This window comes from Phyllobates terribilis, unplaced genomic scaffold, assembly GCF_046119375.1.
Source record: "Phyllobates terribilis strain yellow unplaced genomic scaffold, ASM4611937v1 Scaffold_10__3_contigs__length_209671492, whole genome shotgun sequence".
Classification (NCBI taxonomy): Eukaryota; Metazoa; Chordata; class Amphibia; order Anura; family Dendrobatidae; genus Phyllobates; species Phyllobates terribilis.
Genome location: NW_027362770.1, coordinates 184,480,057 through 184,493,258, shown reverse-complemented (window position 1 = coordinate 184,493,258; position 13,202 = coordinate 184,480,057). Strand labels below are relative to the sequence as shown.

At 46.9% G+C, this 13,202-nt stretch overlaps 1 protein-coding gene across 1 annotated transcript in view; it reads left to right on the top strand.

Moving 5' to 3' along the window:
* Positions 1 to 6,536, top strand: part of LOC141164772 (sodium- and chloride-dependent GABA transporter 2-like) — a 32,371-nt gene extending 25,835 nt beyond the window's left edge. Inside the window, exons 9-15 of the mRNA XM_073650312.1 lie at positions 2,429 to 2,553; positions 3,481 to 3,593; positions 3,998 to 4,135; positions 4,462 to 4,564; positions 4,636 to 4,736; positions 4,827 to 4,997; positions 5,580 to 6,536. Of these exons, the coding sequence (XP_073506413.1) occupies positions 2,429 to 2,553; positions 3,481 to 3,593; positions 3,998 to 4,135; positions 4,462 to 4,564; positions 4,636 to 4,736; positions 4,827 to 4,997; positions 5,580 to 5,687 (859 nt within the window). The 3' untranslated portion in view covers positions 5,688 to 6,536. The remainder of the gene's footprint in view (positions 1 to 2,428; positions 2,554 to 3,480; positions 3,594 to 3,997; positions 4,136 to 4,461; positions 4,565 to 4,635; positions 4,737 to 4,826; positions 4,998 to 5,579) is intronic.
* The last annotated feature ends 6,666 nt before the right edge of the window (positions 6,537 to 13,202 follow it).

Sequence of the window (13,202 nt, the reverse complement as noted above, 5' to 3'; positions counted from 1 at the left end):
CCACAGCATTTCCATTTTTCAAGGTCTGGGGCTGGGTGAGGGGATTACTTTTTGCGCTCTGAGCTGCCCTTTTTACTGATACTTTTTTGGGATAGATACAATGTTTTGATCGCCTCTTATTGCATTTTATTGCAATGTTGCTGTGGCCAAAGAAACATAAATTCTGGTGTTTTGATTGTTTCTCTCTTTACTCCGTTTACCAATCAGATTAATTGTTTTTATATTTTAACAGATCAGATATTTCTGAATGCGGCGATACCAGACGTGTATTTTTTTATTTACAGTGCTGGCCAAAAGTATTGGCACCCCTGCAATTCTGTCGGATAATACTCAGATTCTTCCTGAAAATGATTACAATCACAAATTCTTTGGTCTTATTCTCTTCATTTAATTTGTCTTCAATGAAAAAAACACAAAAAGAATTGTCCTAAAGCCAAATTGGATATAATTCCACACCAAACCTAAAAAAAGGGGGTTGACAAAAGTATTGGCACCCTTTGAAAAATCATGTGATGCTTCTCTAATTCGTGTAATTAACAGCACCTGTAACTTACCTGTGGCACCTAACAGTTGTTGGCAATAACTAAATCACACTTGCAGCCAGTTAACATGGATTAAAGTTGACTCAACCTCTGTCCTGTGTCCTTGTGTGAACCACATTGAGCATGGAGAAAAGAAAGAAGACCAAAGAACTGTCTGAGGACTTGAGAAACCAAATAGTGAGGAAGCATGAGCAATCTCAAGGCTACAAGTCCATCTCCAAAGACCTGAATGTTCCTGTGTCTTCCGTGCGCAGTGTCATCAAGAAGTGTAAAGCCCATGGCACTGTGGCTAACCTCCCTAGATGTGGACGGAAAAGAAAAATTGACGAGATATTTCAACGCAAGATTGTGCGGATGGTGGATAAAGAACCTCGACTAACATCCAAGCAAGTTCAAGCTGCCCTGCAGTCCGAGGGTACAACAGTGTCAACCCGTACTATCCGTCGACGTCTGAATGAAAAGGGACTGTATGGTAGGATACCCAGGAAGACCCCACTTCTTACCCCGAGACATAAAAAAGCCAGGCTGGAGTTTGCCAAAACTTACCTGAGAAAGCCTAAAACGTTTTGGAAGAATGTTCTCTGGTCAGATGAGACAAAAGTAGAGCTTTTTGGGAAAAAGCATCAACATAGAGTGTACAGGAAAAAAAAAGAGGCATTCAAAGAAAAGAACACGGTCCCTACAGTCAAACATGGCGGAGGTTCCCTGATGTTTTGGGGTTGCTTTGCTGCCTCTGGCACTGGACTGCTTGACCGTGTGCATGGCATTATGAAGTCTGAAGACTACCAACAAATTTTGCAGCATAATGTAGGGCCCAGTGTGAGAAAGCTGGGTCTCCCTCAGAGGTCATGGGTCTTCCAGAAGGACAATGACCCAAAACACACTTCCAAAAGCACTATAAAATGGTTTGAGAGAAAGCGCTGGAGACTTCTAAGGTGGCCAGCAATGAGTCCAGACCTGAATCCCATAGAACACCTGTGGAGAGATCTCAAAATGGCAGTTTGGAGAAGGCACCCTTCAAATATCAGGGACCTGGAGCAGTTTGCCAAAGAAGAATGGTCTACAATTCCAGCAGAGCATTGTAAGAAACTCATTGATGGTTACCGGAAGCGGTTGTTTGCAGTTATTTTGGCTAAAGGTTGTGCAACCAAGTATTAGGCTGAAGGTGCCAATACTTTTGTCTGGCCCTTTTTTGGAGTTTTGCGTGAAATGATCAATGATTTGATTTTTGCTTCATTCTCTTTTGTGTTTTTTCCTTGCAAGCAAATTAAATGAAAATAATAAGACCAAAGAATTTGTGATTGCAAGAAACTGAGTATTATCTGACAGAATTGCAGGGGTGCCAATACTTTTGGCCAGCACTGTATTGTTTTATTTTCAATGGGGCAAAAAGGGGGGTGATTTGAACTTTTGTGTTTGTTTGTTTTTTTAAACTTTTTTTTTAACTTTTTTTTTTTTTTTACCAACTACAATATTCCCTTTAGGAGACTTCAGTCTGGTCACCTGTGCTATACATAGCAGTACTGAAGTAATGCTATGTATAGCAAAAATCATGATCTCCTATGAAGGTTGGCCACAAGCTGGCGTTCACAGGAGTTTCACAATGACAGGCACGGAGGTCTTCTTCAGACGCCCAGCTGTCATGACAACCCATCAGCACCCCGCGATCACGTGATAGGGGCGCCGATGGGCGGGATTGGTGACTCGCTTCCGGCCGGCATGTGTTAAATGCCGCTGTCAATGATTTAGTCCATCCATCGAAGCCTTCAGAAAAGCAGAAGTTATTACAGAAAGTTATATATTAATATGATCGTGATCTTTTTTAGTTTCCCGCCTTTCTTACAAGACGTGCGGAGTAGATCTGACTTATTCTTACTTTCCGGCAGAGACTGCGTCGCTTTATGCTTTCTAAATAGCGGCACAAGTTTCGTGGCTGGATTCGCCATTTTTTCCATCTTGGGCTTTATGGCAGAAGAACAAGGGGTACCAATATCAGAGGTGGCAGAATCTGGTGAGTAGATGAAGATTTCTTTTTTTTGTGTACAGTATGTTCCCAGAATGCATTCTGCTTCCAAACTTTTAATAATAGTAATATGATCAGCTATTGTCATGGACAAGACATATAGCATATTACACATATTACATAGTCCCTATGGCCAGAGAATATGCATAGAGGCAAAGACTTGACCAATATTTTACAAAATACTGATTATCTTAGAATGAGAAGGGGTCCTTTCCCGACAAAATATTAAACTTATTGGTCATCAGAGCAAACGAAATACAATCATGTCTTGCTTTCTGCAGCTCATTTGTCGGCTTGACTGTGCAGATTGGGGCGAGATCTGCAGGGGATGGTTAACGTAATGGCACCTCGACTGCTCTCCTGGAGGCCGAGATGAGGAAAGATAGTAACACATGACACCGTATAGACACATAATGCTCATATATGTATAGTTCCCCTATCACTTCCTTGTGTCTGGGGAGGGGCTGTACGCTATAACCTGGGGATTCTATAGACATTTATTTAACCATTAACGCCCATTGAGACTAAAGCTGGCCGCATATATTAGATGTCTGTTGGTTGAAAGATTGTTCAGGTGACATCTCAGCCGAGCTCCTGTGTTCTCTATGAGAAAGCCACCGACTGACACATCGGCCGGCAGCTTATCTTAGGGAGAACAATGCTATCGGTGGTCCACAATCGAATATGCCTGATCAACATCTCTCCCGACCATCAGTCGGACGGTGTCCACATTCACATTAGACCGTCAGCCAGACCCGTCGATATTGGTGGGTTTGGACTACATTAGTCTAATGTGTATGGGCAGCTTAAAATAAAATAAATGAGTCTTTCGCTTTATTGGAAGATCTTTGGTTTGGTAATCCGGTCAGAGCCTTAGGTGGTGAAATCTGCATCTTTTGTTTTTTTGGTTTCCAGGCCCAGGCTTAGCATTTATTGCCTACCCCCGAGCTGTGTCCATGATGCCATTCTCACCCCTATGGGCTTGTTTCTTCTTTATTATGGTCGTTCTTCTGGGTCTGGACAGTCAGGTACCCATTTATAACATCTAAGATGGCTTTAAAGACAATATTCACCCAAATAAATAATGCAACTATGTGTTTCCATAGTAACAGACAACAAACAAACCCCCTGTAGTCTGAATCTGCCATCTTACTCCCATCCACCCCCTACTTTATACTAACATACATTCAGTAGGTTAGCATGAGTAGAGAAAAAGTGATTATGACTGCAGGTCCTGACTACATATTCAGTTTGTAGTCTGTTACCATGGAGACACTTTGCCTTTCATAGGATGTGTATACACAAAATGTGTTTTTTTAATACAGAAGGAGACATTATATCTACATAAGGAAGCAATGAAACATACACAATGCCTGCCTTAGATATGGGATACACTGACTGTTTTCCTCTTTTTGGCCTGTCTTCTCCTCAGTTTGTATGTGTGGAGAGTCTGGTCACCTCTTTGGTTGACATGTATCCCAGTATTTTTCGTAAGAAGAACCGCCGCGAGCAGCTTATCCTGGTCGTCTGCATCTTCTCCTTCCTTATTGGGCTCGTCATGTTGACGGAGGTATGGAATTGGCCAGTAAAACGTGAAGATTCCCCATTATTATTGGTGCGCCTACTACTAGGAATAGGGTGTGAAGGACTTGGTTCCTCACCAAACTTTCCATTTATTGTTGGAGATAAGAAGACATGGTGAAAGTTGGTTTCCACTGTTCTTGTCTGGAAAACGGTAAACTAGCTATCCATTGAAATGGTAATGGTTCAACCTACGTTGGGAGTCCTCTTATCGACCCGTTCTCGAGTATCCATAGTCTGGTTCCTATAGGATTACGGACTGTGTTATATTATCTTCTGAAGAGTCCTCACAGTTATTGTCTTGTATCCACCCAGGGTGGCATGTACGTATTCCAGCTGTTCGACTATTACGCTGCCAGTGGAATGTGTCTGCTGTTTGTCGCCATCTTTGAGACCCTCTGCATTGGTTGGATATACGGTGAGTGGCAACCAACCATGGTTACATCTTCTACCTTCACTGAACTTAATTAGAAACTCTTGGTTGTACAGGTGCTGATAACTTCTACGACAATGTGGAGCATATGATTGGCTACCGTCCCCTGCCCATCATCAAGTACTGCTGGTTGTTCATTACTCCTGCTGTGTGCCTGGTGAGATGGCGGTATTAATAATTTGTGGAAGCCATTGGGCCGCTGTAGTATGTCTATCTAATTCTCACCTGATGTCTTCTCTTCTTCTAGGCCACATTTATCTTCTCACTGGTAAAATACACTCCCCTCCAGTACAACAAGCGTTACACCTACCCCTGGTGGGGGGATGCGGTGGGTTGGCTGCTGGCGCTTGCGTCTATGATTTGTATCCCACTATGGGTTTGTTATAAAGTGTCGTCAATCAAAGGACCTATAACAGAGGTAAGTCGTGGAGACGCAAAATCATCTGTAATTGTTAATGTGTCTGGTGGTAAATTCTGGTTAGGCCAACGTAACATTCTGCTCAATGGGCATCATTGGCTATAACATTGCTTCACGTCCATCAGTTCAGCCAGGCACGGTCTAGACTATTGGGGCAAAATATTATGACACAGCTCACCCCTCGCTGTTTTGTGAGGGGTGAGCTGTAGTTTTCGATGGTACCATTTTGGCCTCCTTAGAGCATTATGATCCCTTTTAGGTTCCCTTTTTTTCATACTGCATTCGGCGTGTGGAATAAATAATGTGATATTTTAATCATTTGGACTCGTATTAAAAAAAAATTATTTTCTAGATTTTATTTTACCAGATAAAAAAAACTGTGATTTCAATTGTTATGATTTTGTTTCATTTTTTATACTTTTTTTTTTTTACATTCTTTTTAAAACAAATTTTTGTAATTATTTTAGTTCCCCCTTATGATCACATGGTCACTTGTACAATACACGGTTCACTAGTCTCCTGTTGAGTCTTACATGTGGATTCTGTCTTCAGCTGATTTAGTTTCACTTTTTTACATTTCAGAGGTTTCGACAGCTGACCTGCGCAGACCCAGATCTGCCTCAGAAACCTTTACGGGACCACCAGATACAACCAACACTTGTAACTCCACTAGATGAATCACAGTGTTAGGATACAGCTATGTGCATGGACAGACGTACATGACTTCTACCCGTCGGCTCTGCACGCGGACTGGAACATACATTTAGGACCCAAGACGGGATCACATGCATATATGACCATCGCCTATGGAGGAGATTTGCTAGTTTGGAGCAGACCCCGTTTAGTTCTGTTTTCTTTTACTTTGTGACTTATGATGAACCATTAGAAATTCTTTGAGTATAATGTAGTGTAAGATGTGATGAGGCCACCTAAACTAAATTGGTGAGGTGGCCGCGTGCTGTGATCTCCACCGAAATAGTATCCGGTCCTGCACCTTATGCCTGGACTCCTCGGTTCTGGATATTGGGGAAGTCTAATTGTACAGATCACCACTCGTATTATTCGCAGACCTCTAGCTGAAAGGTCAAATACAGTGAAACCTCAAAGATAGGAAAACCACCCCGATCTAGACCTAACTTTTTTGTGATATATTTTCAATTCTGTCCTTCGTAATAAATTCCAACACTTTGAAATGTCTAAAGGACCAATTTTCACTACAAATTTTTAGTTTCACGACACATCATTAACCAGTTTGGTGAACCTTGGTAGACAGGTTGGAAGATGTCATGGGTTTTAGAGCTGCTAAGATGTATTGAGATCACTTTTTGCAAATGTATCATGATGATTGTCTACCGGACGTCATACATTTTTAGAAGTCATCTGAGAGATTGTTGGGTTTTGTCCTGCCCTTCCAAAGGATCAAATGTGAAATGAATTTCCACATTAAGGAAAAGGAACAATTCTTAAAACATGTTTATGACACAAAATATATAGCACTCAAGAGTGTCAAATGTAATAAATTAGTTCCGATACCCATGAGGCTTGTGGTTCATTTGCAGTTGTGCTTGGCTATAAATGTACACTGTGGTCACCCAGGTTGCATCTCCTGAGGCCTGCAGAAGCACAGTTATTTGTAATGGCGTAAACTCCACTAGGTGTTTCATGACTATTGGCCATGAAGACAAGATAGCTTCTTCCAGTTGACACACATTAAATGGAAGTATTGACGACATGCTGTGCCCGTGCTACCTCGCACTAAAGAGTTCTGTAGCATTAAGATCTGGCTACCGTGAAGGCCAGAAAAGCAAGGCATCAAAGGAGCCAGGGTATGTCAAGAACCCTCCCCACCATTATTTCTCCTCTAAATGCTTGAACTGTTCTTCCCTGATAGGAAGGGTTCATACATTCCTGCTGCTTATGCCCAATTCTAGCCCCCCAATCAGCATGGTGTAACAGAAATCTGCCTTCATCTGTCCAGACAATGTTTTTTCACTGCGCGGTGATCTGTGCAAACTTTTGCCTTCTGAATTATTGCTTTTCCTTTTCCCATAGACATCAATGGCACTTGTACTGGTCATCTTATGATAACGCCCATCCGTGCTAAGAAACAATGAGTTGTGCGTTCCGACATGTTAGTCGAACACCAGCGATGTGTTTGGCTGAAGAGTGAAGACCTCTTGACTTTCCACCATTGGTTTGTCAGAATGAGTTTTGGCATTCTCCTCTGAACGGCCCGGCTAGTCCAGCACTGATGACCATGCCTTGTTTCTGCTAATTTAGTTCTAATTAGTCACCTCATGTCCAATCATGAAAGGTCATGATTTTTCTATAAAATCTATATATAATCGTCTTATCCCGTCTGTCTGTCTGTCTGTCCAGGAAATCCCGCGTCGCTCATTGGTCCAGCAGCGGCCAATCAGCGCCGCGGTATTTCTGAAAAAAGATGGCGGCCGTTAGCGGCTCATCTGCGGGACGGAGCTGAGCGGCGATGCAGCCGGGAGATGAGCGGCGCGAGGCGCTCATCTCCCAGCCGGTACCAGCAGAAGGACCTCGACCGCCGGACCCATTTGCGGGACGGAGATGCAGCCGGGAGATGAGCGGCGCGAGGCGCTCATCTCCCGGCCGGTAGCAGCGGAAGGACCGCCGGCGTCGCTGACCTCCATGCGGAAGGGAGGACCGGGAAGCGGCGCTGCAGGTCGGGATACTTCAGCTGCGAGCGTCCGCTCATGTCCCGGGTTCTCGCAGCGGAAGTAGCCGCACAGGCAGCGCCGCTCCCCGGTGCTCACCAAGACAATTCGATGATTGGTCGCGGTCTTCGGACCCGACCAATCACTGATCTTAGCGCAAAAGTTAAACACCGCTGTGCTGATTGGTCGTGGACGCTGCCCGCGACCAATCACCGATTTGGGCGCCATATTTAAATATCGGCCGCGACCAATCAGCACAGCGGTGTTTAAATGTGGAGCCAAGATCGGTGATTGGTCGCGGCCGATATTTAAATTTGGCGCCCAAATCGGTGATTGGTCGCGGGCAGCGCCAGCGACCAATCAGCGATTTTTAACACAAATGTCCGGACCTTTGTAACACCATGCGGATACTGTGGGGACATCAGCGGCTAGGGTGTCAAGGGAGGACCGGGGAGCGGCGCTGCGGGTCGGGATACTTCTGCTGCGAGCAGTCGCTCATGTCCCGGCTTCTCGCAGCGGAAGTAGCCGCACAGGCAGCGGCGCTCCCCGGTCCTCACTAATACGATTCCGCTCCCCGCTCCTCACCAATACGATTCGCTGATTGGTCGCGCTCTCCGCACGCAACCAATCAGTGATCTTGGCGGTAAAGTTAAATACCGCTCTGCTGATTGGTCGCGGCCGCTGCCCGCGACCAATCACCAATTTGGGCGCCACATTTAAATAGCGGCCGCGACCAATCACCAATTTTGACGCCACATTTAAACACTGCTGTGCTAATAGGTCGCGGATGCCAGCCGCGACCAATCAGCAAGATTGGCGCCAAATTTAAACAACGCTCTGCTGTTTGGTCGCGGTGGCTGGCCGCGACCAATGAACGAGATGGGCGGCAAATTTAAACACCGCTCTACTGATTGGTCGCAGACGGCCACCGCAACCAATCAGCGAGATTGGCGGCAAATTTAAACGTCGCTGTGCTGATTGGTCGCGGTGGCCGGCCGCAACCAATCAGCGAGATGGGCGGCAAATTTAAACGCCGCTCTGCTGATTGGTCGCGGTGGCCGGCCGCGACCAATCAGCGAGATGTCCGGCAAATTTAAATGCCTCTCTGCTGATTAATCGCGGCCGGCCACCGAGACCAATCAGTGAGATTGCCGCCAAATTTAAACAACGCTCTGCTGATTGGTCGCGGCCGGCCGAGACCAATCAGCGAGATTGCCGCCAAATTTAAACAACGCTCTGCTGATTGGTCGATTTTATCGCCAAATTTAAACAAGCTCCCCGGTCCTCACTAACACAGTTCGCTGATTGGTCGTGGCCGCCACCCGTGACCAATCACCGATCTTGCCGCCAAATTTAAACACCGTTTTGCTGATTGCGCCCGGTCGGCCGCATACATATTCTAGAATACGCGATGCATTAGAATCGGGCCACCATCTAGTGTGTGATAAGTGGCTAGCAAATATCACTGGTGCCACTTATGATGTGAAAATAAATTCTCTTGGTATTATTATGACGCGCCCCCAGGGCAATGGGGTACTCGGCAGCCGGGCCTATGGATGCTGGGGGGGGATATGTCACGGTGGCTGGCCCGGTCCGTGGCCCAGGGCGGTTAACCAAAAAGGGGATTGTAACTTGGATAGAGATAAAAATAAAGTAAATAGTTTGTGACGCCACCTGTGGTACCTGGTAAGGTTTACCAGCGCTGCTGCAGACCTCCGGGGGGTGATGGGATGGCAGCTGAGGTGTTTCTGCTCCCCACAGGTGGAGCGGGCCCCCGGGGCAGTGTGGAGTTTGGTGGGTGGTGATGCTGGGACTCGTAGTGCAGGTGGGATGGCGCAGCAGGAGTAATTGATAGAGACAGGGGATTTGCTTCAATACCTTTACTGGTGCTGATGTCAGGTACGGTCCAGGGTACTCAGTAGGATGGGTGCACTTCTTCAACTGCCTAGCTTATGTGTCGTGCTGTTCCTTCACCTGTCGCTCGGTAGTAGGACCTTCTGCTGGCAACCACTATCCCTGGTCGCCGGGGCCTTCGTGGTTCCTGGTCCTGTAATGGGTCTAGCTTCAGGTCTGCCAGGGACTTGTAGTCCTCCTGGAATGCCGGTGATCCCTACTGGGTATAAAGGACCCTGTAGGCGCGGACCCAGTGGCCGGTTTGTATCTTCGGGGTGAGCCTTATGATGTTCCTCTGCCCCTTTCAACTCCTCTCTCCTCTCCTCCTTGCTGCGTCTTCGCTGCTCTCAGCGTCAGCACGCTCTCAGACTCTCTGACTCTGTCTGAACTGAACTGCCTGGCTCCACCCTCCATATATATATCCCTAACGGGCTCCCTCTGGTGGTATGAGGTGGAAGGGTGGAGGTGTTTGTATGTAATGAGGGCCTCTTGTGGAGAAGTCCATCCATGTACCCTGGGTCCTGTGGTACCTGTGGACAGCAGGGTGCCACATTCCCCCCTAGTACAATTCAGTACTCCTGGACTGAAGCATTTTGCAAAACAGGTTAACAACAATAACAACAATAATAATTATAACAACAATTAAGTTACAGTATGTCCCTTAACCAGGTGTCCATTTCACCGATGAAAGTGTAACAGGGAGAAACATGAGGGACCCGCCTGAAAACCCTCAACGTAGGCCCTGGGCGTGGCTACAGGGCATAAGTGATCCAGGTGCTGGACCACGTCTTCGGCCACGCCAAACGGGTTTTTGTTCTGTGGTCATTTAAGGGGCACTTTTGGTGAGTGCAACTATGTATAAGAACAGTTTTTGGCTACCCACAGTCCTCAGCCTACAAGTCTCTATACCCTGACGGGTAACTAAATGCACACATATTATTGACAGTTTACACAATAAATAATAGGCAATACCCAACTGGGTAACTATTTACAATTTAGGCACTTCATGCTTATTCCCTAAACCGGGCAGGGATTTGTCCTTGTGTGCTGCGTGTGGACCTTCGTAGCACTGGGGTGTCACTAGTGTCTGTGCATGCACTCTCTATTAATCTAGCAGGTGTACGTGCTGGTAGATTATAGAACTGCCTTAATCTCTCTATGGGACTGGCAATTACACTGTCCACTGGGCCTTCAGGCTCCGTCTCAACGGGTAATCCTCCTCTTACTGGGGACTCTTCCTGTTCCTGAGCAGGTTCTTCCAGAGCGCTCACAGGTTCTTCTTCTAGCTGATAGAAGTGTATTACAGGTATAATGACTGCTCCATCAAGTTGAGGCCAGTCCGCAGGGAAATCTCCTAGAACTGTGTGAAGCACGTCGTCCTTGGGTTCTTCTGGTGCTATAGGAGGCACTTCTTCTTCCGTTGTCTTCAGTAGACTTGGGCACACTTTCAGGTGGTCTCTTGAGACTGTTGCAGTTGTTTTACCTCCATCTTTGCTAATCAGGCAGGTTTTACTGTTGTCAAATTTGGAGTTCAGCACTGTGTAGGGCTCTCTTTCCCACTGGTCATCGAGCTTGTGACTTCTTCTCTTCCGCTTTAGCACTATCTCTCCAGGTGCCAAGGGTTCTGCTGGTGCATGTTTATTGTACTGTTCTCCCTGTCTTTCCCTTACTCTGTTCAGACTGTCTTCGACACAGGCCTGTACTCTCCTGTACTGCTCTTGCCGATTGGTATCCCAGTCTTCAGTGGACATATCTGCTTCCGGTTCTACCACTCCGAGTTCCAGGTCCATGGGCAATTTCCCAGGTCTTGCCCTCATGAGGTACGCTGGGGTACAATTTGTAGAACTCACAGGTATGTGATTGTACAGATCTACCAGGTCAGGTAGCTTGTCTGGCCACTGATTTCTTTCTTCCAAGGGTAAGGTTTTCAGCAGGTCTATGACGATGTTGTTCATTTTCTCACACAAACCATTGGTCTGAGGGTGGTACACCGTAGTCCGGATCTTTTTGCATCCGTACAGATGGCAGAATTCTTTAAACAGCTCGGCTTCAAAGGCAGGGCCTTGATCCGTCAGCACTTTGTCCGGGTATCCATGGGGCCTGCAGAAGTATGCTTGGAACGTTCTTGCTGCAGTCTCTGCTGTCAGGTCCTTGACAGGGGCTACCACCAGGAACCGGGAATAGTGATCCACCATAGTCAGGGCATAGGAGTAGCCTGACCTCCTGGGTGCCAGCTTGACGTGATCCAGAGCGACGATCTCCAGGGGCTGGGTTGTTTTGATGGACTGCAAGGGTGCTTTCTGGCTGCCGTAGTCTTTTCTTCTGAGGCTACAGGGCCCACAATTCCGGCACCACCTCTCTATGGAGCTCCGCATTCCAACCCAGTAGAACCGGTCCTTCAGCAGGGTTTCCAGCTTCTTCCAGCCAAAGTGACCTGCTTGATCGTGGTAGGCTTCCAACACCATCTGGATATCCGTCCTGGGTACAAAAATCTGCCACACCATTTCATGGGTCTTGGGGTTGACATATCTTCTGCACAGCTTCTCTCTGTAGATGAACAGCCGGCTTCTTTCATTCCACAGTTGCTTGGCTTGTCGAGGAGCATCCTTCTCCAGGTGAGAACCTTCCTGGGTGATCAGTCTTTTGATGAAGCTGACAACCGGGACACTGTCTTGAGTCTCCTTCCAACTGTGGTGGAGTAGAGGATTCAGCGTCCTTCCCTGACGTCTTCTGGTGACGTGTTGCTCATGGACCACTCCGCTTCGGTGGAAAGCAGGTAATTCAACTTCCTCTAAATCATCCACTTCATCCTTGGTGTCTGACTGGTGAGGCATCCTTGACAGGGCATCAGCATTGGTGTTCTTGTGACCTGCCCGGTACTTGATGGTGAACTGATAATTTGACAGTCTGGCCACCCAACGCTGTTCCATGGCTCCCAACCTGGCTGTCTCCAGGTATGTTAAGGGATTATTGTCGGTAAAGGCTGTAAACTTAATTGAGGCTAGGTAATGCTTGAACCTTTCAGTGATAGCCCAGACCAAGGCCAGGAACTCCAGCTTAAAGGAACTGTAGTTCTCCGGGTTCCTCTCGGTAGGGCGTAGCTTCCTGCTGGCATACGCAATTACCTTCTCTCTTCCATTTTGCTTCTGGGACAACACAGCTCCCAGTCCCTCGTTGCTGGCGTCGGTGTACAGCAGGAAAGGCTGGCTGTAGTCAAGGTAACCCAGGATTTCTTCACCAGTCAGGAATTGCTTCATTACTGCAAACGATTCAGCCTGCTCTTTGCCCCACTGGAATGGGGGACTCTTTCCTCTTTTGGACTGTCCTACCAGGAGGTCTTGTAGAGGTGCTACCTTTTTGGTATAGTCCTTTATGAACCTCCTGTAGTACCCGACCAGTCCCAGGAATTGCCGTACTTCTTTGATGCTTCTCGATTCAGGCCACTTCTGGATGGCAGTGACCTTCTCCGGGTCTGGTGCTACTCCCTCCGAGCTGACTATGTGCCCCAGGTACTGAACCTTCTGCTTGAGCAAGTGGCATTTAGAATGCTTTAGTTTCATCCCATACCGGGACAATGCTTCAAATACCTCCGCCAGGTGCTTCAGATGATCCTCATACGTCCTCG